This window comes from Zalophus californianus, chromosome 11 (assembly GCF_009762305.2).
Source record: "Zalophus californianus isolate mZalCal1 chromosome 11, mZalCal1.pri.v2, whole genome shotgun sequence".
NCBI lineage: Eukaryota > Metazoa > Chordata > Mammalia > Carnivora > Otariidae > Zalophus > Zalophus californianus.
The window spans coordinates 53,528,572-53,554,331 of record NC_045605.1 but is presented as its reverse complement, the minus strand read 5'-3'; the positions used below and the strand labels follow the sequence as shown (position 1 = coordinate 53,554,331).

General features: G+C 44.9%; 1 protein-coding gene across 2 annotated transcripts in view; it reads right to left on the bottom strand.

Moving 5' to 3' along the window:
* TENM4 (teneurin transmembrane protein 4) overlaps positions 1 to 25,760 on the bottom strand; it is a 711,368-nt gene that overhangs the window by 161,443 nt on the left and 524,165 nt on the right. For both annotated transcript variants that reach the window (XM_027580077.2, XM_035722936.1), the window contains 2 exons: positions 20,174 to 20,388; positions 18,331 to 18,541 (listed from right to left, as the gene is read on the bottom strand). In XM_027580077.2, coding sequence (XP_027435878.2) covers positions 18,331 to 18,541; positions 20,174 to 20,388 — 426 coding nt within the window. The remainder of the gene's footprint in view (positions 1 to 18,330; positions 18,542 to 20,173; positions 20,389 to 25,760) is intronic.

The window sequence follows — 25,760 nt, the reverse complement described above, 5'->3', positions numbered from 1 at the left end:
CCTCTGAAACAGAAGTTTCCACGTGGTTGAATGGTACCAGGTAATCTGTCTGGCTCACAGTTTTTCTTTTTGCCTGGGGGACCTCCCTCCTGAGCCCTCTGCCCTGCTGCGGTCTGGTCTGTTTGTTTTCTGGGCCTGCTACACGTCCATCATGCTGGGCCTTCTCTTCACCTCCTCTCTCATTTATTGAGCCACTTGTTTCCTGGACCCCTCTTGCTGGTCTCCTTCATGGTTTTGATGGAGTGCCTTTTCCAGGAGCTTCCTGAGAAAAGGTGAATGGGAGGTGTGGTTTTAGGAGCTTGCATGGCTGTAATCATCTTTATTCTACTCTTAGCGCTTGATGGATAATTTGATTGTGTGAGATGGGGCCGGGAGACCTAAGAGTCTAATTGTCGCTGCTTAGCTTTCACAGAGACTTGAACCCATCCACGTTTCAGTTCTATGGCCTCCCCTTGCCTTCTGCTGCACCTAGTCCCCTGTTTCTGAGGTTTTCTGGGGGCTCTGCTCTCATTGACATTGAATCAGGAGAGGCTCAGTATTTAGCTTTCTCCATGCTGCTAACTCAGCCCACTTTCTGTTTTCTACAAGTCTGCTGACATCTCTTGATGGCTATTGTCTCTTATTCTTTCTGTCTTTGTGGGTTTGTTCCTCGTTTTAAATCACTGCTTTCATTAGGGTGGCACCCCCGGAGGGAGATACAGATAACCTTCAGCCACAAGTTCCTGTCAATAGCATTCGAGATGATTTTCCAGTCCTTCCTTCTTGAAGTTCTCTCTTCCCTCAGATTAAAAAAAAGAAAAAGCACTTTCTGACTTTTTTGCCACTGTAGCCACTCCTCCCTCATGCTCCTTCTCTGGCTCCTCCTCAACACACGAAATGCTAGTGGCCCCTGGGCATCAGTCTTAAATCCTCCTGCCTTCTCCCCACTTGCCACTCGCCTCGCTCTCCCTGTTCAGTGTCTCAGGTCTCATAACTCCCTTTCCTTCATAACTCAGCCTAGTCACAGTGATGGTCAGCGACCCTCTCCCTGCAGTCTGAGAGATCCACCAGGGCACGTCCCTGAGACATGTGTCCTCAGCCGTCACCACTGCCCCAGCAGAGAAGCTGCAGAAGAGATGCAGACTGGATGAATGTGGGCTTGTAAGGATAAATGAGTAACTGGGTCAATCAGATGGGAGAACCGGATTGCAACCCAGGCTTGCCCATATGCTTGCTGGGTGATCTTGGACCACTAAACGAGCCTTGCAGAAAAGACCCTTAACTTCAGAACCTCAGCTGCCGCTCGCATGAAATAGGGACTATAATCCAAATACCATCATACTTCACTGGGTTGTAAAGACCTAAATAAAAAGGCAAAAAACTCTATGTCAGTGTGCTCAGTAGGCTAAGAGTCCTATATGACATAAGGGATTATTACTGTCATGGTAAACTCCGCTACGCAGAGAATTCTTGTCCGTTTTGGGTATGGCGGGTGCAGGAAACAGAATGGCAGGCTCAGGTTGCAAAGCTCACAATTCTTTAAAATAGGCTTTCTTTCTGAAAGAAAAAAATCCCACTAAGCCTTCTCTGCTTTCCCCTAACACTAGGCTTTCATGATGGAGGGACCACCTGGGGTCCTGCCTTTCCCGTCCAGCAAAGCTGACTTAGAAAGCGCGGTGTGCCTTCATGGTTAATGGTTTTAACTTAATGCATTCTTTACAAAGCAAAAACAAAAAACAGTGGGAATATTTATATGCATCTAGGTGTGTCACAGAAAGCTGAAGAAACACACGCATTCCACAGTACCTACCACACTCGCCAGCAGACTCTGGTTCCACTCAGATCCTTTCTTGGTCTCTAGATTTGCTCCCTTTATCACTCGTGCCAACTGGGGACAGGAGGAAAGTGTAGAAAACGCCAGCTCTCAGAGGTGATACGGCTGACAAGTCCCTTTTGCAGTCCCTATCATCAGTGCTCTAAGGACTGCATTAGAGTCCGCTGGGAAGAGCACGGACTCCAACGGTCAGCCTGAGACACAACCCTGACGGATGCCCTGTGACTAGCCCTTCGGTTTGCAGGACGGGCTTGTGCAAACGGCACAGTTTCGGAGTTGAGAGCCTTGGGTTCCAGTTCCAGTTCTGCCTCAACTATCAGATCAGACAAATTACGCTGTTATTAATAGATGCATCCGTGCTGGAAACATAGCTTCTGTGTCCTTCGGGGGCTGAAAATTACAAGCATTTCCCCATGCTTCATATACTTCATGGTGATAATTTTTAATGGCTGAGTAATATTCATCAAGTGAATATTCCACAATTTGCTTACATGTTTTCTTATTATTAGACATTGGATTGTTTCCAATTTTTCACGATTGTAAGCAATGCTGAGATAAGCAAGTAGCTTTTGCTAAGTATCAGCTTATTCCTTTAAGAAAGACTCTTGGACGTTGAAAATATGAACATTTTTATGATTCAATATAAAATGCCAACTTGTTTACCCAAAGGGCTGCACTGATTTACAATGCAACTAGTAATATATATGGGTACAGTTTTACTGCAGTCCATTCAGGATTGGGTTTTAACTTGGAGGAGGGGGTTAATTTATAGGTAAAAAAAAATACAATTATTTTAATTTGCACTTCTTAGATTACTAATGAGGTTAAATGTATTTCATGGATGTTTACACCATACTGTATATTTTTGGAAACTTTTCTGCATGGGAACTTACGCCATTTGTCTATCAGATCATAATTTCTTTCACAGCATATGTACTTGAACATAATATAGATATTAGCCCTTTCTTGGTCTCTCATATTTACTTCAAATATTTTCTCAGTCTACTATTTTCCTTCTTATTTTGACAAGACTTATAAGACATATGGAAGTTTTACAATTTAATGTAAACATTTGCTAGTCTTTTTTTCTTTGTGATTCCTTCAGTGACTCTTTTAAGCTTAAAAGTCCTTCTCTAGGCCAGGGATACGCGAACACTGGGTTTTACCTTCTTCTAGTTTGGCTTTCAAATGTTTACCTCTTTAGTCCATCTGGAATTTATTTGGGCATGTGGTGTGAAGTGAAGTCTGAATCAAAGGGTGAAAACTCAAATTCCTCCAGAGGCCAACACAGGTAAGTTAAAGAAGTAAAGCAGGTCAGGTGTGAGAAAATAGGATGAGGTGTAGACTGTGGTGAATTACAGAGTTTTCGAGAGGGCAGGGACTTGTTCCTGCAGGAATTTCGGTCTCCAAATTTTTAAAGGTAAACCATAAACCTACGGTTTTATGGGAAACAGTCCAATTTTTACATATTAGGCTCAAAATGCCTTCTCTGTGTCTCTCGGCCACATCTGTCCCTCTGAATGCCACTTTGCAGCCTCTGGTTTAAGCTCTGCTTTTCTAAGTTATTCTAACAACATTTATCGACTAATCCTTTCCTTCTCCGTTAACTTAACTTGCGATTCTTCTTTTTTTTTTTTCCAAATATTAAAGTTTTACATATAGCTTGTAATATTTCTAGGCAGTTTTACTTCGTTAATCTGTTTGACTCCTGGTCTCTTTTATTTTAGATTTATGATACGTTAGTGTCTTTAAAGATGAGTGTTCTTTCATTATTCTTTTGGAATTTCTTCCATGCTTTCATCTGTTTGTTATTCCAGATGAAGCCTTAAACCATTCAATCACATCTCCTAAATTCCCTTTAGGATTCGGTTTGGCATACCATTAAACCTATAAATTGACATATTTAGAGTGTTTCACCTTCTCATCTAGGAACATGCAATATTTCCTAATTATTCATCTCCTGTTTTATGGCTCTCAATAAAATTTCACAGTTTTTGTCACACAGGTCACATATAGTTCTCATTAAGTGATATTTTAATTTTTATTGATTTTTTTTTGACTGGGGCATTTTTTATTGTATTTCATACCTGGTGATTGCAAGTATATGGGAAATCTATTGACTTTTGAAAAGCTATCTTGTATCCCAGTTGCAAGTTCTGAATTCTTATTAAGGTAAATAGTTTTTCAATTAATGTTTCTGGGTTCTCTAGGAATATAAACATACCCTTCGCAAATAACGATAGCTTTGTCTCTACCTCTTATTCCTGTTGTCTGTCTTATGTTGGCCAGAGCTTCTAAAACACTGCTAATGGCTATTCCCTTCTTTATTAGTGATTTTAAAGGAAACTTGTCTTATATTTAACCAGGAAGCACTGGATTTTGACTAGAAGTCAGTGCTCTTCGTTATGCTATGTATCTTTTTGTCTTTCGTTTTCAGGATTGTTAGGACCTAGTGTCCTCACTGAAGGTGTTTTTATTACTTATTGAACACAAAAGACAGAGCTCAGCACAGTGCAGAGTGCCTTCAAAAAGGGCTGGAAACTTGCAAAATAATTGTGAATCAGATGGACCTGGGTTTGAATCTTAGCTCTGCTTCTGTGTGACCTTGAATGCAATCCCCTGCCTCACCCAGAAAATGGGGATAACAACTCCGAAGGCACAAGGTGGTTACGAGAATTAAAGTGAGTTCATGTCAATAAATTGTGCTCAGCGTACTCCATGGCACCCAGAAGCCGTTCAAAAGATTTCACCTTCCTCTCCTCTCATTTAAAAAGAGATAATGCTAGTAGGAACCATTTCCCAAATGAAAGGTTTCCACGGAAGAGCTTGCATTTATAAGCTTGAGAAAAATGCAAACCATATTTGTGAAAAATACCACCCTAGTCTTCCTGCCTTAGTGCACTGGGCTTTTTCTTGCTTGTCCAAAATACACAGTCCATCCCTTGCACTCTTGCATGGATTTTTTGGCTTATGACACAAATGAAAATAAAATAAAAATATCAGGCTGGCATGTAATATGAACCAGGAAAGAAACAAACTGTGCGTCTATTAGCCCTGAACATGAGAGCTGCTCAGATAAAGGCATGAACTAGCTAGCAGCTACTCAAATGAAAACCAGATGTTCAGAGGTTTCTGGCTCGCGATTTTTTATAACCCTTCGTATAACACTCATACTCCTGTCATTTCAACAGAAGGTCCTCTGCTCTGTTTAAGTGGCAAGAAACCCGCCCAAACCTCTGCTAGATTTGTAATCTTTAGACCTGTGCTCGACTGTAAAGGAGCTCTCTCCCCAAGTTCAGACCCTGGGGTACAAACTCTTTGTCCCCAAGAAGCCAGGGACTGAGAAAGCACACGTCCTGGGAACCTGCTGCCATGGGACATGGGGAAGGAGGAGTACCAGGGACAGGGGGTCCTAACTTGGGAGGAGCCCAGGGAAAACGTAGAAGAGCCAGTGTAGAAACAGAACGGATTCTGGAGTCAGACTGTCGTAGACTCAAATCCTGGCTCTGTCCTTACTCCTTGTATAACTGTGGCAAGTGGGTAACCTCTCTGAACCTCTTTTCTTCATCTAGATAAAGGAAATAATAATAACTCCTGCTTCCCTGGGACTAGTACAGAATTGAAGTTAGGTAATGTTACGTATTACACTTAGCACGCTCCTGGGACCCTGCAAGCACTGAAAACCATCAGGGACTATTATTGCCAATAACAGTAACAAACACTGTGTAGCACCTATCATGTGCCCAGCATTGTTCGTAGCCTTTAACAGACATTAACTCATTTTATCCTCAAAATTACCCTCATGAAATGTGTACTGGTCTTATCATCATTTTTCAGATAAGGAAACTGAAGCACTGACAGGTTATTTATCTTGCCCAAGGTCACACTGCTAAGAAGTGGCAGAGACTGGATTCCAACCAGGCCGCCTGGCTTCAGATCTGACCACTGAGCCACGTGTCTGTCTCTACTGCCACAGTACACAATATAATTGATCGGATTCAGTCGGCCTCACATGGAAGGGAATGCATGCAGTTCAGGCCATGAAGGGCTTACCTAGTAAGGCAACTCATCTCTAGAGGGCCGGCACGGACCCTCCCCTGTATTCCGCTCTCCTCCACCTTCAAACTTAACGTGGTCTTTTCTCATCTTTACTGCCCTCTCCCAACCCACAGGAAGTGGGGTCTTTCTTCCTTTCCCAGGGTTGGTCCTCCTGCATCTGCCCTCTACTCTATGTCTCCCACCTCCTTTCATTAATCATCTCCCTGCTCTCCTGGGCTCCCAATCTTCCCCCTGGCTCCTTTCCCACAGCTGACAACACGTTCAAGGCTCCCCCCACCTTGTATAAACCTTTCCATGAACCCGCCTCCTCCTCAGGTTACTCCCATCTGTCTCCTTCCCTGCTCTGTCTAGAAGGAATTGCTTCTACTCTATGCCTCTCACTCACTTCTGAACTCCTAGTGACCCTGCTTCCGCCTGCAACAGGGGGCAGAAACTGTGCCTGCTGAGGTTGCCAATGACCTGCTGATGGCCAACTCCAACAGCTTCTTTGTCATCAGCTCCCTACCTTTCCTCTAAGGCTAATCTCTTCGTATCTCCCCTGCCCACCCTCTGAATGTTGGGGTTCCATCCGTGACTCCCTGCTTCTCGATACTCTACCCTCCCACCTGCCCCCTCTCACATCCACACCGATGATGCCCATTGAGTTTCCGTCTCCAGGCTAGAACTATTCCCAAGTCAACACTTATTTATCCATCTGCCCATTGGTACCATTGGTAACTGTCAACAGCGAACATCCACTCAGAAATTCTATTAGCAGCTCAAATCTAATGTGAACTTATCCTCTTTATTTCCTTCCCCTTCCCCTCCTCACTTCCTAATTTAATTAATGTTATCACTATGTATCCATTCTTCAAGGTCAAAACTTCTTGCCTCTCCCTTACAGCTAAAATACAAGTGGTCAAGAAAACCAGTCTATAATGTCCTGCAATGCAACCTCTCCTTTATACAAAGCAGCAAAATCTGCCCCAAATCAGGCCTTCTTCCCTTATCTAACCCTACTGGTTACTGAAACAGTCTTCCAATTGGCCTCCCTATTGTTGTCTGAGAAACCAACCCATCTGCATATACCACTGCCAGAGAGATCTATCCAAGACCAGAATCATGCTATACCTTTGCTCGAGGACTGTCCTGTGCTCCCCATTGCCTTCAAAACCAGACTTCTAGGCTGGTCTACAAAGCCCTTCCAGGTTGTCCCTAGGCTCATTTTCTAGGCTCTTCTCGGGGAACCATCCCCTTCATGCCCTCTACCCACTCCCAGTAGACACACCGGGCACTCTCACACAGAGGCATGGTGGGAAAGAACACGAGGAGCAGCGTGTGGGCACTGGGGCCAGAGAGACCTGGATTCGAGTTCCGGCTCCTCCCTGACTGGGTATGGGACTTCAGCCCCAGTCATTTAGACACTCGGAGCTCCACATCCCCTGGGGAAAAATCCTACTTTGTATGCCTACTGTCAGCAGCTGAAATACTTTATGTAAAACAACTAAGATACACTGAGATACAGTATGCATTGAATAAATAGTAGCTATTAGTACTATTAATTTAGCCAAATAGTTCAGAGAGGCAGGGGTGAGTTTACAAAGACAAGACCTAAAACTAGAAGAATGGGACATCTGAGAAGCTTCCTATGGAACTGGAAGATCAATTTGTAAGAACAAGTAACAGTGCCTTGGAATGTTCTGGAACCCACATTTCCATTTTTGAGCTACAACAGTTACAGATACAGAAAGAGTATAAGACTTGAACCAGTTTGAGAGTTGCTTTGTCTCCTGAATCCAGCAGCCCTGGAATGCACAGATCTCCCGGGACAGAAAGAACATTCCTCAATCAAGTGCCTGGCAGTGCCCTGAATTGGCAGTTGGGCCTTCTTTCCTTCAGAGCTGCTCACAAGAAGTTCATATCCACAGAAGAAGGATCTAGGCTTCAAGGAGCATCTGTGATCTTTGACCTTTTCACTTGGTGCTCACTGACCATCTGGTGTAGGTCTGCCATGTTCAGAGTCCTGTGCCAGGCAACCTGGCTCTAGGAGAAGTCGCTGGGATTGGATTTGGAAGACCTGGCTTCGTGCCCTCAGGTGAGCCACTGTGCACAGACTGTTTCCTCTTCTCTAAGTGCAAATAATGAATCCTTCCTGCCCAGTCATCAGGGGTTACATCCGAGGTTGAGCAGAGATGGTTACCATCTTATCTCCATGTCTCCTTTCTGTCAAGTAGCTCCTTCTCTATATTCTCGTTCCTTGCTTCCCAGCTCACTCGGCACATTTATCACAGCAGGTGCTTTATGCTTCACAACCTCCTCCTGCATCCCTGGCGGAGGGAGCTGTCCTCCTCTCTGCTCCCATGGGAGCTTGTACAGACCTCTCCATTGGCGCGGACCACATTGCGTTGGAGTTATTTATGAAAGGGTCAGTTCTCCAAGCTGACTATAGGCTCTCGGAGGGCAAGGCATCTGTTTTATTCACTGATGAATCTCCATCACTTAGCAAAGCAGATATTCAGCAAATGTTGAATAATTAAGAGACACTTAAAAACATGCTAAGAACATACCACGAATTACATGCTTTCATGTCGTTGTCAGACTCCCTAAAGTAGGTTTAATTCCGAACTACAGGTGAGTTGGGTGAGGCTCAGACTCAGCCAAAGTCCCATAGCTTATAAACAGTGCTGTCAGAATTCAAACCCAGGCCTGTTGGACTCCAAAGCCTTTGCCCTTTCCCCAGGCCACACCACCTCTCTGGCCACAGTGACAGATTTCAACTATCTCCCACCAAGGTCAGACTCGGTTAGGGTTATTCCTAAAGGAGTGTTACCGAACTGGAGGCCATCTATGCAGTCAGGTCCCACATATCAGTGCTATTGCTAAGTGAAGGAGAAAGGACACCTCCGTTGTGAGAGCCCCGTTAAAGGCACCGCTCTGCCAGAGAAGCTAGCTGGCAGGATGGCAATGAGTAAATGCCTTTATCAACTGTGAGAGAAAAGAGCTATCAGAAAATAAAAAATTCATCTTACAAAAACAAGGTTATCACTATCTCAAAAACCAAACCATCAAAAGAGAACTATCTTCTATCAGAAACTCCACCTGAACGGAGGTGGGAGTAGGGGTCCGTTGGGCAGGAAAAGTCCCGCTTAGGATGTTCTTTAGGACAAGGCAGAGGGGTGCCCTGCAGCCGCTGATGGCAGCCACACTGTGAGTCTGAGAGGTGTGAATGCCATCACCTCTAAGCCCCTGTCTGTCTTGATGACTGTCTGACTGGGAGAGTGTGGAGGCACACAGGTGGATGTCATCACACACCAGAGACCTGGTCACTAAGATGTCAGGGGAAGCACAGGATCTGGGTTGCCAACCTAGCTCTGCTATTTCCTACGTGTGAGATCGTGGCAAATAGCATTCGATCTCTGAGCCTTGTTTCCATATCTATAACGTGGGAACGCACAGACTCTAACTTCCCAGGTTGTGGGGGAAGTGAGGGATAACACCCCCAGTACAAGTACCCGGCACAGAACCACCGGCACTCGATCGACGGAGTGCTGGGACTGTGATCCTGGCTCTGCTGCGTGGAGGCTGTGTGTCCCTGGACAAGGCATGTGACTTCTCTGAGCCTCAGTTTGCTTATCTTTAAAAGTGCGATTTAAGTAAATAAAAGGTTTGGGGCGCCTGGGTGGCTCAGTTGGTTGAGTGTCTGACTCTCGGTTTCAGCTCAGGTCATGATCTCTGGGTCGTGAGATCAATCCCCTTGTTGGGCTCTGGGCTGAGCGTGGAGGCTGCTTAGGATTCTCTCTCTCCCTCTGTCCCTTCCCCCTCTTCCTGCACGTGTACTATCTCTCTAAAAATAAAAAATAAAATAAAATAAAATAAAAGGTTTGCAAAGGCTCTTGGCATTCTGTATCCCAAAGTGGCAGAATATCAACCATAAGAGAGTTAATCTCAGGAAACAAACTGAGGTTTGCTAGAGTGGTGGGCGGTGGGAGGGATGGGGTGGCTGGGTGATGGACACTGGGGAGGGCATGTGCTATGGTGAGCGCTGTGAATTGTGCAAGACTGTTGAGTCGCAGATCTGTACCTCTGAAACAAATAATGCAATATATGTTTAAAAAAAAAGAAGATAGCAGGAGGGGAAGAATGAAGGGGAGTAAGTCGGAGGGGGAGACAAACCATTAGAGACAATGGACTCTGAAAAACACACTGAGGGTTCTAGAGGGGAGGGGTGGGGGGATGGGTTAGCCTGGTGATGGGTATTAAAGAGGGCACGTTCTGCATGGAGCACTGGGTGTTATATGCAAACAATGAATCATGGAACACTACATCAAAAACTAATGAGGTAATATATGGTGACTAACATAACATAATAAAATAAAATTAATAAAAAAAAAGAAAGAAAGAAACATCAACCAAGAGTGAACAGAAGCTCTGGCTATGGATTGAGGAAGATGGCTGAAATGCTGACATGGGGGGTAAGGGAGTCCTGAAATCCCGGGACTCTATTGAACTTCTCCCCGGCACGGTCTTCTGGTCCCTCCCGGCAGCTCTCTGACCCTCACAGGCTCCTTTGCCAGTGGCACGGCTTTACTCGCTCTTGAAACAGACCGTTCCTCAACCTTTTCTCCCCTGCTTTAATCTCTTCCTTCAGTGAACATCATCTTAATACCTGGGGTTTGCCGATAATCTCCAAGCGTCAGTACAGAGCTCAAATGTGCTTGTTTTTACCCACAGGCCAGCCTGAGCCCCTGCCCAGACTCCTGTCCCAGCCTCGTCACTGGAGTCGTAGCTCCAAAGCTTCAGAAACTTTCAGTCATGCTAGCTGGAAGTCCCACAGTGGCTTCCTGTTACCCGTAGGATTAGTTTAAACAACAGAACTCTTCACATGCCACCTTAAATCCCCGTACCAGGAGCCAGCCTCACCTGAAATCATTTAGCCCTCTGATCCATCCCCACACCCCACAATGGGACCATCATAAAGTTCTTTGAACACTTCCAGCTATTGCCTATCCCCAGGGCCTTTGCACATGCTCTTGCCTCTGCTGGTATATTCTTTCTCCTAACCTTCATCTAAACAACTCCTATTCCTACCCCTGCCCCAGCAATCTAAATTAAGTCTCCTGTTTGTTTCTGCAGAGCACCTTCTTCTCTATACCACAATGAGTATTTACCATTTACCATTATATATTTACATATATATTCGATGACTGTGTTTAAATTCAAGACTATCACAAACTGTCTCAAGCAGGTCTATAAATGACATAAAGGCAGGAAGCATGACTATTTTTTATATACCATGGACACTGATGCCTGCTCAGGTCATGGTGTGGAAAAGGTAATTGGTAAATACTGGTTGAACGAGAAAATGAACATAGTGTCTAGGTCTGCCTATAAGCCCTCTGGACTTGCTCATCCTGTGCATCCCCTTTGAAGCATCATGCAAGGGGCTTCAAGGAGTGATAAAAAAGGTTCTTGGTTCCTTGGTGCTGTAAAGAGACTGAACAAAGACTTTTCCCTCCTCATCAGCTACCTGGGTGGCCTCTCCTTATTCTCAGCCTCACATACTAGCTCCTGAGAACCTCAAGGTCAAGTACCGTGTCTGCCTCCTGGCTGCAGCTAAAATGCCCAGGCTAGGGGCTGGCACATAGTAAGGGGCTCTCAGTTGGCACTTGCTAAACCAAACAGATCAGTGAAGATGATGACAGACACTGAAGACCTTGGTCTCCCCTTTTTCTCAGAGAACCCTAATTTTGATTAGCGTGTTGATGTGGTGAGCTACAAATATTCCCTTCCTCAGCCTCCTTCACAGCTCTGAGTGTCGAAGTGATGCAGCTGTGCCAAAGAAACGTAAGCTGGAGGTTTTAGGGAAAATGGAGCTTCCCTGCTTCCTTTCTCTTTCTTCTTTCCTGGGCCTGATATGCAGATGAGCCATGGCACTGCAGCAGCCAGGCTGGGACCACAAGGGGGCAAGCATGAAAAGAGCAGCCAGAGCTGAGGACGGCAGGGCTCGAGCAGTGGAAAGAGCCAGGTCCCCGATTCCACCACTGGGTGCTGTCCTGGCCCCAGATGGACACCCTAGCCTGGGAGCATGCATGAGAACGCCAAAGCCCCACTGACAGGCCATCCTAGCAGGGATGTTGTTATGTGCACACGGAACACATTTCTAACCATTTTCACAGAGACCGAGCTTTACTGCTTGGTACCTACTGTGTCCTTGAGCTATCTTTTCTTCTTTCCTGCCCTTGAGGTCTCAGGTCCCAGAGAATTCAGAAGGTTTAGCAGTCCAGGGCAGATCCGGGGGGGGGGGGCGGGGGGGTGGAGGGGGGCAGTAGGGAACCCTGCCCTCCCTCCTGTCTTCGGTGAGCAGGGTCAGCTGCCTGTGGGGCTAGTCCCCGGTCTGCAGATGTAGCCCTCTGATGCTCTGAGCTGTCTGCCATGAAAATGGATTTCTGCCACAGTCTGTCCCCAACATGCTGGCTCGAGCGCTCCCTCGGCCTCCGGTTTCATTCCACTTATACCAGACTGCTCTGAATAAATCACTGCTATCAGGGAGAGGTGAATTCACAGGGCACTTTTCCAAAGATGGGTTTCCAGCGAAAATTTCACAAAGTGCTGCCAATGTCATTTACAAGAAGGTTAGTTGATTACTGAGAGACCTCGATACTTCACCGCTGTATTATATCTTATAATTCAGAGGAAGGGAATATGGGGAATGGTGGGGGCAGAGCTTATTAAAAACTGAAATCATTCTGCAATCACTTTTCTTAGTCTTTTCTTTGAACTAGTGCAGGTTTTTATACAAGGTAGAATTCTAGGATGCTGGGGCTTTTTCTCTCTAGCTGCTTGCAAAGGCACTCAGAGGCTAATAATGAACAGCAGTCTTGTGTGATCAGAGCAAAGGAAGTATGGAAATGGTACTGTCTGGGGGGTCTCTGGAAGATTATCAAGGACCCAGTTTTGACTACCCGTGGAAGAGAGATAGAAACTCATGTGAAAGCCTCTATTCACATCTAGAGAGAAAGAGGAATGGGGTGTAGGCACAGCAAATAAGAACCCCACCAGGGGCCTTGACCCAGACCTTCTGTGCTTTGCGGCTCCCCTTTTCCCTCCCTTCTTTTTCTCATGAAATCACAAAGCTCAATCAATTAATGAGCTCTTGTTCTGGACCCCATAAGATAAACCCTCCGGCTCTAATCATTTTATTCCCTTGCTCAAAAACCTGCAGTGGTGGGGCACCTGGGTGGCTCAGTCGTTGGGCGTCTGCCTTTGGCTCAGGTCATGATCCCAGGGTCCTGGGGTTGAGCCCCACATCAGGCTCCCTGCTCGACGGGAGGCCTGCTTCTCCCTCTCCGTCTCCCTCTGCTTGTGTTCCCTCTCTCGTTGTCTCGCTCTCTGTCAAATAAGTAAATAAAATCTTAAAAAAAAAAACCAAAAAACAAAACCTGCAGTGGCACCTAATACCTGCAGAATTGAACTCTGCCTTAGGGAGGCATGCAAGCTTGTCCCTGACAACTCCATCCACCCTCCCAGGGCATCCTGCGTTCTGGTCAAACAGAACTTCTGGCTATTTATAGCCAGCATTCAGTTTTTGCATACCTCCCTTTTGCTCATGCTGTTCCTACTACCTGGAATGAACTCATCAATTGCACCCCCCCCCCCAAATGTTACTTCATCCAGAGCCCCTCCCTGACCCGTCTAGCTGGACACGCCCTTGCCTTCCTCCAACCCCCGTGGCACTTTGACCAGTGACTCCACAAGTGACCTTTTTTTCTCCTTCCCCTGGATTGGAGACACTTCCTGTGTCCATGCTTCATCAGACCACGAGCTACTTTTGCCAGAAACCATGTCCTACCATCTCTGTATCTCCAACTGGGGAAAAGGCAGGAATGCACTATTTGCTGGAGAAAGGAAGGAAGAAGGGAACGGGGGAGAGAGGGACGAAATCTGCTTCTAGTCCCTGGACATGGGTCCATTTACAGCAGCCACCTGCCTGGGCATGAACAAAAGGATTCTTCTCTTTAATTCGTACTGATGTCCTAGACCAGGAAGACCAGGGCATGTTTCTCGTAAAAACGGCTGGGTCTATGTTTTTTAACAATGATTCTCATTTCTTTTCTCTGTGTCTCTAAATCCACTGTGGGGCATCTCTGTTATTTTCCAGCTTGGCTCACCATGGCCACAACGTCAGCTTGATCTGTCCCTTTATGCTTCGGCATCAACCAAAACTAAAAGATAAGATGCTCTCTGGACACCCAAAACATTGCAACATGGACTTGTCAGGTCTGGGGGTTGCAAGCAATGCATATGAAGATATTTTTATTTTTAAAGTTTTGGATGCTGTGAGATTTTTTTTTTTTTTTTTTCCCTCCTATGGTCTTTTTAATGATTTTGCAAGGAAACTTCCTGGGCTAATGTAAGATGCTTAGTTATATTGGAAGCAAGTTAATAAAAGGGAAATTAAATTCCATATACTACAAATGGAAATAAAATATTTAATAATGTCATAGCAAATAGTAAGCTACTGTGGGGCAGAGTGGGGAGAGTATAGGATTTGGAGAGCAAGTTGCCATCCTAGCCCCGCCCGCACTAATAACTACGCGACTTTGGGCAAGCCACTTAAACTCTCCAAGCCTCAATTTCTTCAACTGTAAAGTTGAGATCAACATACGTAGTGTCTAAGGTTCTTGTGAGGATTAAATCACACGCAGCAAAGAGCCAAGCGTGGTCCCTAACACACAGTAGGCACGCTCTATGTGTTGAATGAAAAAATAGGTGGGAAGGAGAAGTGTCATACTCCAAGCAGAAACCTGATCCTGGGAAGAAGGCAGATTGCTAAAGAAGGGAGAGCCCAAGCTTTGGAGTCGGTCAGATATAAATCCAAGCCCCAGCTTTTCTCTTGCTATCCCTGAACCTTAATTTCCTCCTCTGCAATAGGGGGTGATTGTAAAAATAAGAATAATCACCTCACTATCTAGAGGCTTAAAGAATATATTTAATGCCCTTTGTAAACTGCACCACTGAATTATATTTTAGCTACTGGTATATACCCACCTACGTCATTCAATACTTGGGGTCAGCAAGGCTACCCACACCCAGGGGAGCCAGGACCAGAAATAACATTACCTTCAAATTCTGGATCTCCACATGGGAGGGAAAAACTGTTCTTTCTGAAAGCAGCTGCCCTGTTTTATTCTAAAACTTGCTCAGTTTCAGTGGTGTGTGTGTGTGTGTCTGTAAATGTAAATGTATCCAGTTCAGAGGGAGCTCAGTCAACATCAGGTTTCTGTGTGCACGTATTTATGTATACAGTTATTAAAGTGCTTTTAGATTTTTTTTCAAGGCAGAAGATAAACTCATTTAATTTAAAATCATCAGCTGGATTGCATTAAATGGAGGGAAAAGCACAAATGTACACAATAGAGCCATTTGTTAAATTAAATGCAATTATTTCTCCTGCTACTTAATTACAAACAGACATAAAAACTCTGGATTCTGACATCTCAGATCTTCTTAAATTCTAGATCTGCATTTCAACATGTAACGAAAGGGGAGGTCATATTCTACTCTGTGTGTTAAGCAAACCTGAGAGTTACAGTTGTATATTGGGACCATAATGAGTTCACTAAAACAAGACCCAAACTTTTAATTAACCTGCCAAGACAAATTACAACTCACAGCTCACAGGTAACAATCACAGACAGCTGAGACTCAGTGCCACGGACCCTTGGGGAGAGAGGGATTAATAGCAACATTAGAATCGTCTGTTTTTGCATTAAAGAAAAAAAAGGTATTCATTAAACAATCACTGTAGCTTGAAGGAAGACAGATAAGTCCAAAAGGCAGCAAGAGAAAGGTGGAAGGAGAAGGAAGGTGGAAGAGAATAGTAGCAACTTCCATTGACCGGGTGCTTACAGGGCTAAAGCCCGTGTGAGGCATTTTGGATCTGCTCTAATCTTCACAGCGGGGATTGCAGAGTACTATTATCTCATTTTCCATATAAGAAAAAGGAGGCTCAGAGAAGTGACCTGACTGTGGTCACAGAGCTAATGTGGGGCGGTTAGGGGAGGAAGGAAGAGAAAGCAGTGCTCATGAGGCATTTGTTCTCACAGCTCAGCTGACAGACCACTGGAATCAGGATTATCTGGGCTCTACCTAAGGCTTAGCGGGTCATAATTCCTGGGGAAAGGGTCCAGGAATCTGAATTTTAAGCCGGCTTCCTGGGTCACGCTTTGCACAACAGTGTTTGAGACCATTCCTAAGATACCATAAACCCCTGCTACTCAAGATGTGGTCCCCAGATGAGCAGCACTGGTTAGAAGTGTAGAACCTAAGAATCCACCTACGGAAGCAGGATCTATATTTTAACAAAACACCAAGCCGTTCATAAAATTCTGAGACGCACAGGATAGCCTATCTGCTCTAAAAAATATTACAGGGTTAAGGGAGGTGAAGGCAGACTTCATCATCAAACTAAGAACAGGAGAACCAGAGGGAAAAGCAAGACCATCGCCTTAATTATGGCAAAACAGGTTAGCAAGCCCTGACAAGCCAAGAGTTGGCAAAGGTACCTCAACTCTACCTACATTTTACTTCTCTGAGAGGCACATCCTAATTAAAAGTAGCTTTCTTTGGGGATTTATATTAATATCCTTTCACATTTATGCTCAGTTATTAAAAATAAAGAATTCTGATTGTAAGAGAACTAGGTTCTGATCAAGCATGACTGTGAGCTGGGCCTAAGTGAAGTCAGGCTGTGGGACTGTGAAGCTCTACCTCAGGTACCGCTAATGACTCGATAATCCTTGTTGCTAAAACGAAGCCACCGTGCCCAGAAGGAGAAAAGGAACAGGGTCTGGAGCCTGGCAAACCCCACAGAGTGACAGCCTCACTGATGGTAAGGACCCCAACTGGCTCTCCAGTGATGGGATGGGGCTGTGTGCATAGCCTCCAGCTCACCAGCCCGCTGCAGCAGGGGGCTGAGCAGACGGAGTGCCATGCTCTGGCTCACAGCCTTATCCGCTGAGTCACCCGTCGGGGCCTGGGCTGGGTGTCGGGGGGGGGGGGGGCAGAGAAAATTATGTTGAAGTTCTCAGCCTCTAGGCCCTCAGAGACCAGCAGCTAGGGCAGACACTTCCAAATCACAGATGCACAAAGCACCATCTCCTCCCTGGGAGCTGATGTAGCCAGACGGCCTCCACTGCCCTCACTTTGCCAGGAGGGGAGACCACGGAGCCTGCAGGGACAGCAGAAGGGTACAAACCATGCCCACATTTAATGGGATAGGTAGTCTCTGCCTCGACACTAATGGCAAAATTGCAAATGAGAGGAGAAGGGCCTGAACATGATGACGGCTGTTTAGAAGGAGAAGCCAGGGTTTTGTGGGAGTTTTAGGGACCAAGGACCAGATTCAGAGGTTTTTATTCAATTCCTGTTTTTTTCCATGTCACAGAGACTCCCAGCCAAGGACTGAGACAGGGTTTTGAGGTGAACCCTATACCACATAAAGCTTTTCATTAAGCAGAAACCCTGTGTCCAAGCATTCTGGCTGGTGGAGTTTTATTTTCTGTAAGTTTTATTTTCCTGCAGGGGATTTTGTCTTCAGGCTATGTCATAATGCTTCCAGTATAAACTGAGAATAAATGTTCTCTGACCTGAACCACTGAGACCACTATGTCCTATGGCTATCTAATGAGGAGACGAATTCTATGGGATGTGCGGGTAAAGAAGAGAAATTCCAGGCTCACCAGACACCAGCAGGCTTGTGGGGTGGCCCAGGGGCTCACTTTGAACGGAGAGCTGTGGCCCTCTTTCATGACGAGGGACCGAGAAGGTGTTAAGCCTGATTCCAAACATCAGAGATCGCTCTCTGTCAGAGACCAAGATGTCTCTGTTCTCAACAGAACCCCAGCTTGACTGATCACATTGTTCATCCGGGCCTTCGCTCTGCTATTCTCATTCTCTCTCTGAGCCTTCATCTTCTTTTCTCAACTGCCAGGGATTGTTAGCTCCAAAGGCAAAACAAATTAACAAAAAGCCACACACACCTCAAAAACAGAAATCCAAATCACAGATCAATGAGTTGAGCCAAGGAAGCTATAAAGACAAATGCAGGTGAGAGAGAGAAATGACAAGAAGAGATGTTGCCTGTGGCTGGTCAGACAGGGTTCCTGTCTTGTTGGCAATTCTACCCCTTGGTTTCAGTGTAGCAGCTGGTCCACAGTTAACACAAGAAAGGCAGTGGGCAACAGCCCAGAATGGCCTGCCGGCCCCTCCTGTCATTCCTCCCTTCCCTCATGTCCCTAATCCCCACTCCCATCCCCGTCCAGCAAGCCAGTCAGGATGGACTCATGCCGGACTCCAGGTGGCATCTACAGCTGTGGGCAAGACATATTCCCTTGTTGGCTCCAATCCTCAGAATCCCCCACGTCCTTCCACCCAAGGAGACGAGATCCCACAGGCCCCAGGGGCTGGAGGCTCCTTACCAACGGCAGTGGTGAGAAAAGAAACCACTTCAGACTCCTTTCCGTCATTGTAAAAAGCCAGGTGCCAGATTCCTGAATCCAAATACTGGATGAAGCCGGTCTCATGACTAGATGGGGGGACGACTCCCCGAGATTGGCGCTGAGGTCCCTCCAGGCTCCGTGCCTCCTGGGTCAGGAGCCTTCTTCCATCCAGCAGCTCTACAAAGTCAAACTGAAGTACAAAGAGCGCCTAATTAGCAGTGTGTCTGCTTCACCACAATGCTAGATTCCTTCTTCACACTTCTCCTGGGGCACACACGAGAAACCCAACCTGAGAGCAGGCACAAAGGCTAAAGCCACATGAAGGTTGATCAACCGACTTTGACTCCTCCCCAGACCCCTGTTTTACATGGTAATAGTCTCCAGATTATGCTGAGTGCAGCATAATTGGCGAATTTTTCTTTAGTCTCATTTTTCTTTAATTTGGTGTCTATGTGGGCAGTCTTCATCTGGCTGAGTCTGCACCAAGACGAATATGCTTTTCCAACGGTGGGCATGTTGTGATCAGAAACCCAGCCATTTAATGACTTCACCCCAACTCTGTGCAAGGGATGGTGGGGATCCCAGGGCTCAAGGACTGGGACTGGAGCGCTGGATGTGCCTCAAATGTCAGTCAAGTACAAATGAAAATTTGATTTCTATCTATCTTCCTGTTATCAATGATCCTTTCTAAATGTTCCAGTTTCAGGGAGCAGTCTTAGGGGAACTAAACTGGACTAGCTCAAAATTCTATCAATAATTACATGCTGTGTCAGATACACTGCTGGCTGACCCGAGCCTGCTAGTGTGAGACTCGAGGGTTAAGTCAGTCATGTGGTGTTAACAACAGGTAGGTGGTTAAGTCCTACTGGTCTACCAGCAAGCAAACTGAGCAATTATCTGTCTCCTAGCTATCTATCCACCTATCCACCTACCTATCTTCTAAAAAAACCAACGTGTCTATTCTATTTCATGTATAAATGAAGTCCAAAGAAGGCGATTAGGATTGCTGTTCTACAAAGGCATAAGGGGCCAAGGCTCTATTTTCCTGCGATTCTACCATCAGCAAATACATCTATGTAGCTTTCACCTAGAAATCTTCCATAACGATTGGGGCTACGCAGGCTGCACGTGGCCTGGGAACGTCTGATTTATGTTACTCCAACCCCAGAGCTGGGAGGACCTCACCTTACCAAGTCTGTTCTTTAGCCATCACAACTCGTAACAGGTCAGTCATCCTGGATGAGTTGTCCGGTGTTTCTGGTGTGCGTGTGTCAGAGTAACCATGAACCGCCAAAGGACAGAGGGATGTAAGAGACTAGGGAAGTAGCATGTACTCTGAGCCAGATCCTACACTAGCTGCCTTATAAAATGTTCTTCTAGATTCTTCACAACAGCCCTGTAAAGTGGATATCGGTGTTGCCACTGGAGGGATTAGAAACTTGCTGAGTGGATGAGTACCAGGCTGGAGGCTTTTTAGCTGATAATGAGAGGATTCAAACTCAAGTCTGTCTGACTCTAAAGTGCCTGCTTTCCTCCTTAAGTTACATTTCTTGGATCATTTAACATAGGTGACTGGGTGATAGTAGAAAGGCTATTGGAATATTTCCTAAAATTCTTTCTTCTTAAAAAATTCCAGGGATAGAACCCTACTCATCAGAAAGGTAGGGTCTTAGAGAGGGCAAATGGAGGAATGGGCTATCAAATACATGAAATGCCCCTCAAGCACAAGGCTCCGGGTACAAGCATTAGGCTTCCTGACTTCAGGTTAAGGTGTGAGGCAGAAGCTCCCGGAGGTCAGCAGGGGATGTGGCGTTCTGATTACCTGTGTATGTGAAGGAGGAAGGCCTTTTCTGCCATAAATGCCAACCAGAGCTGCCTTTCCCAGAGACACATTGAATTTCAGATGCACAGGATGGTCTATGAACACCTGAGATCTCCAGAAAGTGCCAGGAGGAATCTTCTGGGAAGCCCGTCTCCCCACGTCGATTTCTCCAGAGTCTATAAAACTGTCCTCTGGAAAGAAACTACTGGGCTTTCCTACCAAGACACAGGGAAGGGAAGACAAAGACAGCACAGTTAGCCACAAGTGACACGTGGGGTCAGAGCCCCTGAACTGCAGGACGATCCTGTGTCTCCTGTGCTTCTCTCTACGATGTTCCACTGCCAGCCCCCACCCCCACTCCCCAAGGAGGAGTAAGAACATCCAGAACTTTTTTTTCCCCCAGTAATGCTCAAATTGTTCTGCTAAAAATATGCATTCTTCCAAAGCAGTATGGGTCCTCCCCAAGGGCCATCTGTATACTGCATAATTCCACAGCTTGTTAAGATATATTCTGATCCCCAAAATGATCATTTGCGGTCACAGGAGAATAACTTGTGTGTGTGAGTGTGTGTGTGTGTGTGTGTGTGTGTGTGTGTGTGTGTAAAAGCATGTACGCTAAAATAGGAAGGATAGTGCGAACAAGGTGTTATTAAATTTCCAACTCAGAATGGTTCCCCTAGCTGTGGGAAGCATGATCTGAGTGGAAGAGGTATTTTACAAGTTTACATGTTTATGCATAATTGGAAACCAAATTCTGAGGCTAAGACATGTAGATGGGGATTTATGTTGGGAGCAGGAGTAGGGTTGGGGAAGATGAAAGAGGGGGTACTTCTGAAGGGAGGGAATACTTCTAAAAAAATGCTTCTGAGTCTGGGATGGAGGTCTTTGAATATCGTTTTTGTGCTAAAATGGGGGGGGTTGTAAAGTTTTGGGAATTTCTCAAGTTCAGGCACAAAGCCTATGACATACTTGGAAATTCAACCCAGGTCCCTGACCCTGCAGGTTGCGGGGAACAGAGTCAGAAATCTGGTCCCTTGCCCCTTTCTGTCACCAGTCAGGAGACTGACAGCTTTCTGGGGGCACCCGAACTATCAGGAAAGAAGGCGGCTTATCAAACTTCCTCTGTTTAGTAATTAAGCACACTCACATGTGAAAACTATAAACCCCACTTCCTGCCAGACATCAGCCTTCTGAGGAGTTGGGAGGGGACAGAAGGAGGTGACAGGGATGTTAGAAGACCTAAACCCTTAGGACATCGACAAGCCAAACTCAAGCCAGCAGACTACATCCTTATTTGTCATAAGGAATAAACCCCCTGGGTATCCTAGTTCCAAGATTTGGTGTTTTGTTAGAGATGTTCGAAGAGACACTTTAGAAAACAAGAATCCATTTGTAAAGAAAACACGTTTGTGGGAACTTTTTTATAAAAAGCATTTGGGGAATAAGAAATTAAAATGTCTTTTTCCCCCTAGCTTTGTAAGATTCCTTACAAAGCACATTTGATGCTGAAATGGAGCTTGGCAGGGCATTGTTGTAGTCATAAAATATTTTACTGTTTTAAATAATAAAATTCAATTTAAATGTTAAACTTCTCCATATGTTATCATTCCTTTATAAACTCTAGGCAGAAACATCAGGTTTTTAGCTTCGAACTATTAAATGTTATTTTAATTAAAAATATGCCAACAAAAAAAGTTAAAATGCATGCTCTCAATAAAAGCACCACTAGTATTCTGTCATTAGCATAGGAAAGAGCTTGCATTTGATTCCTTTATGGAAGGAATGTGCCCCAGACTTTTACCTTGAAAATGTAGACACACACAAACAACCACACTGTGGTTCAAAGTTCAAGACAGAAGCCAAATTCACAAAGCATTAGGACGGAAGAGAATTACTTTCACGTTCTTATCTGATTTGGGGCTCCTGATACCACAATTCTTTTGTATTCTAGGAAGAAAAGAGCATACCCTTTAGCTTCTAATTCTGCCAAGGATGCAGAACTATGAGTTTCCTCCTAGAAACTGCATAGTAATAGCCCGAGACTGCTAATTCCAAGGACTCATTTCCTTTGTGAGTAGGTGGGAGTCAGAGCTGATGGGATTTCCGAATTGTCTGCATTCAAATAATTCCTATGTCTGAGAATAAATAATGAATGCTTCCCTCACAGTTTGGCATGCTGTTGGGAGCACCCTGCCTGCTTCATTTTCCCCTCTAGTGAGCATGTTTTTAAGAGACAGCTATTCCCTCTGCTAAGTTCTGAGCCTCACAGGTCAGAGGCCAGCCCAGAGACTCTCTCCAGAGGTCTGCCGGCCACAGAGGCACAAATAAGTTGGCTTTTACCCCAGGGAGTGGTAAAAAGGGAATATTCTTTTCTAGCATTCTAGTATTTCACCAACGTGGGCCCAAATGGTAGAAAATAATTATCGTTTGTATGTACACACAATCAAATAAAAATAGTAAATTCTGTTCTAGGGCACACCCCTCACCAGGACCTTGACTCTCTTGGCTGAGTCTGTGAGGGCCACTTGGGCTTCAGGTCAAAAGTGACCTTCGTGCCAAGTCACCTGAAGGGACCACAGCCCAGCCGAAAGGCGATATTTTTGAGGGAAAAGAGGATCCCCATCTAGGGATTTAACCTTTATCATTCCTCTACTCTGGTCCCCAGTGGTCCCCACACTGGACTGTACAGAGGGATGAGATGGGGGCTTCGGAGGGGAAAGAGCTACAGCCCATGGAGCACCTCTGTCTGGTGGGAAAGAGACATGAGATTGACTGGTCTAGCAGTTGTTCAGAGTGAAGCCACACTCACCCCTTCCTGCCTTCCTCTTTCCGGATCCTACAACCTAAGACTCTTTGTTCTTAATTCTGAGCACCGAGCAGTGAGCACTAGGATAGAAACTTTCCCACTACACAGCAAGATCCACCAGTGGTAGAGGAATGAGAGATGGTAGAGGGAGGAGGGAGTTGGGGGAGAAAAGTCCTGTGTATAAAATTCTTTTTATCCCTACCTACGTTCTGGAAAATCATAATGTTGACAACAACAACAGCAATAAGAGCAGCAGTAGTAATAGTAATAAAGGTAGAAGTAGTGGTAGCTGTCATTTACTGCTCTGACCATACGTTGGGCCCCTTTATGTACACTGGTTCAGTTAATTCTCACACTAATAAGATGTTATGTACTGAGGCTCAGAATACTTAAGAAACCATTCAGAGATAAAGCCATTTGGGGTTTCTCTTCATTTATTATGCCTTCTTAAAGCATCAAATTGATAAATGGTTAATTAAAACTCTTCAAAGATACTCTCAGTGGTGGTAGAGTGCACTGACCCTCTTTAAGACCAAGAGTCCAACTTAACTCACAGTCCCAGCAGGCTAACTAACCATCAAGGCTAGGCCAGGTAGATCCAAGGCCCACTGAGTGCCATGGGGCACAAAAAGTTGACAATTTTTATGAAGTAGGAACCCATAAACAGGACCCAGAGTTAAAGGGCAAGAGTTGGTGTCTCAAGTCATTTTTAAAAAGGATACTACACAATTAGTGGGGGCCCCCAGAGACATAACAAACAATACCAAGAGCTTAACTAAGAATGAGGAACCCCCAGGATCATGATCAGGTTTCATAAGGCAAGTTTTACTGGTAACAGTCCTGTTCTTTGTAAAGATATACAGATTCAGCCTTCCTCTAGCAATGGCCATACAAATATGCAATCCCGCCTATAAAAGTCAACAAACTACTGGAAATGATTGGATGGCTCAGCCAAACCAGGAAGACTTGGAAGAACTGAAATTCCATGCACTTCCCAGTCATAGTCCTCACTTTCCTGACCCGAGATCCATCTACACAGGTTTTGAATTCCTAATCAACTAACGTTCTCCCCCTCCCTCCACCTTTCTGGTTCTTTTCAATGCAGTAACTTGCACAAAGAATCCTTTAGTTTCCTTAGCAACTGCTGGAAATTTATTTGGTTATCAAAATAAGCTGTTCCATTTTGGAGAGCCCAGCTGAGCCGGCGTGCAGCAATTTACATGGTTTAAACTGATGGGCAATTTTGATTTCACTGCAGAAAGAAGAAAATGCTATCCCTAAGCCTACCAATTCAACCATCAGAAATGCTTGTTTATTCAATGCTTTCCCCCCTCTTTTCCATTAATGCATAACATAAGTTCTTGTGGCTTTACTTAAAAAAGCTGCCATATTTGGTTTCCATTCCGTGACACCCCGAAATGGTAACAGCAACTTTGAAAATATAGCGTAAATTGCAGTTTGATGTGACTCTTGACAGGATGAACATTTAAAATACTGGGCTCATCATAAATTTCATTTGTATAATTAAAGAATATATATCCTTTTAAAATATTCAAAAATGCCCCAATTATTTGCAGGGTCTTTGAAGGGAAAATACTACTTAGTCTGGATTTCTGAAATTCTAATAACTGACATGGAATGGCTTGGGATTTGAGTGGATGAGGAGAAAGAAGTACATTTGTTGAGGTGTTACCATTCTGGTTCTTACAGATGCAGAAACAAAGGCCAAAGAAGATGGAGTAATCAGCATGAGTTAACAGGGCCGGGATTCAAATCCTCGACAATCTGGCTCCAAGGCCCATTTATCTTCTTTCCATCATGTTACATTGCCTCTCCCATCTCTGTAAACCAGGGCTCTAATCTTAATTCTGGAATCAGCTCTCCTCTCTGATACCCGCAGAAGGGACAGGAAATATGTACTCACATCAGTGTTAAAGACTTTTGCCCTCGAGATATGTCTAAGGAAGCAGATTTTTAACATTACAATTAAAAACATAAACTGTGTAGACATTGGTTTGACCAGGGCAAAAGAAATTAAGAACCATGTGGTCTCACATAAACTGTAGGAAGCTTTGTCCTCTGTTTTTCCAGACTGATGTATTTTTTGTCATAGTAATTGCTTTTGATGCTGACCACTTTCCAGCACTGCACTGCATTTTAGGGGTTTGTAAACAGGATTTCCATTTGCATTAGTAATGACAGATAATCCCTTTAAGCAAAAACACTCCAATTAAAGTAAACCAATAAGCTGGTGCAATTTTATTTTGTCTCTTATCTGCACCTCCTGCTCCTTGGGTAAAACAAAACAAAACCTAAAAAAGCCACAAACTAATTTCATTAGAATGGGAGATTTCAGATAGATCCAACTCCTGTTTAGAGAATGTTTGACAGAGATCATGGAGGAAAGAAAATACATTTTGCTAAATGAGACCTTTTTCCAATGCCTTGAGGGTTAAACATATCTTAAATCTGCATTTGTACATGCTGATCTAAAGACTGTCCACATTTATAATATTCATGTATGGCATCTGACACTGTAAACTGACAAGGGAATCACAAGCCAACAGGCAGGACCATGGACAGGGCTGACCTGGAGAAAGATTCTGGAGAACCATCTGGTTAGTTTGATGATTCTATTACCAATTTCATATGTAGGACTTGCCCTGGAGATAATTTAGCTCAATAGCCTCCTTTTAGTGAGAAGGAAAATGAAGCTCAGAAAGTCTTTCAAGGGATTTGCTGAAGGCCAACTCAAGTGGCAGCAGCAGGACTTGAACTCAG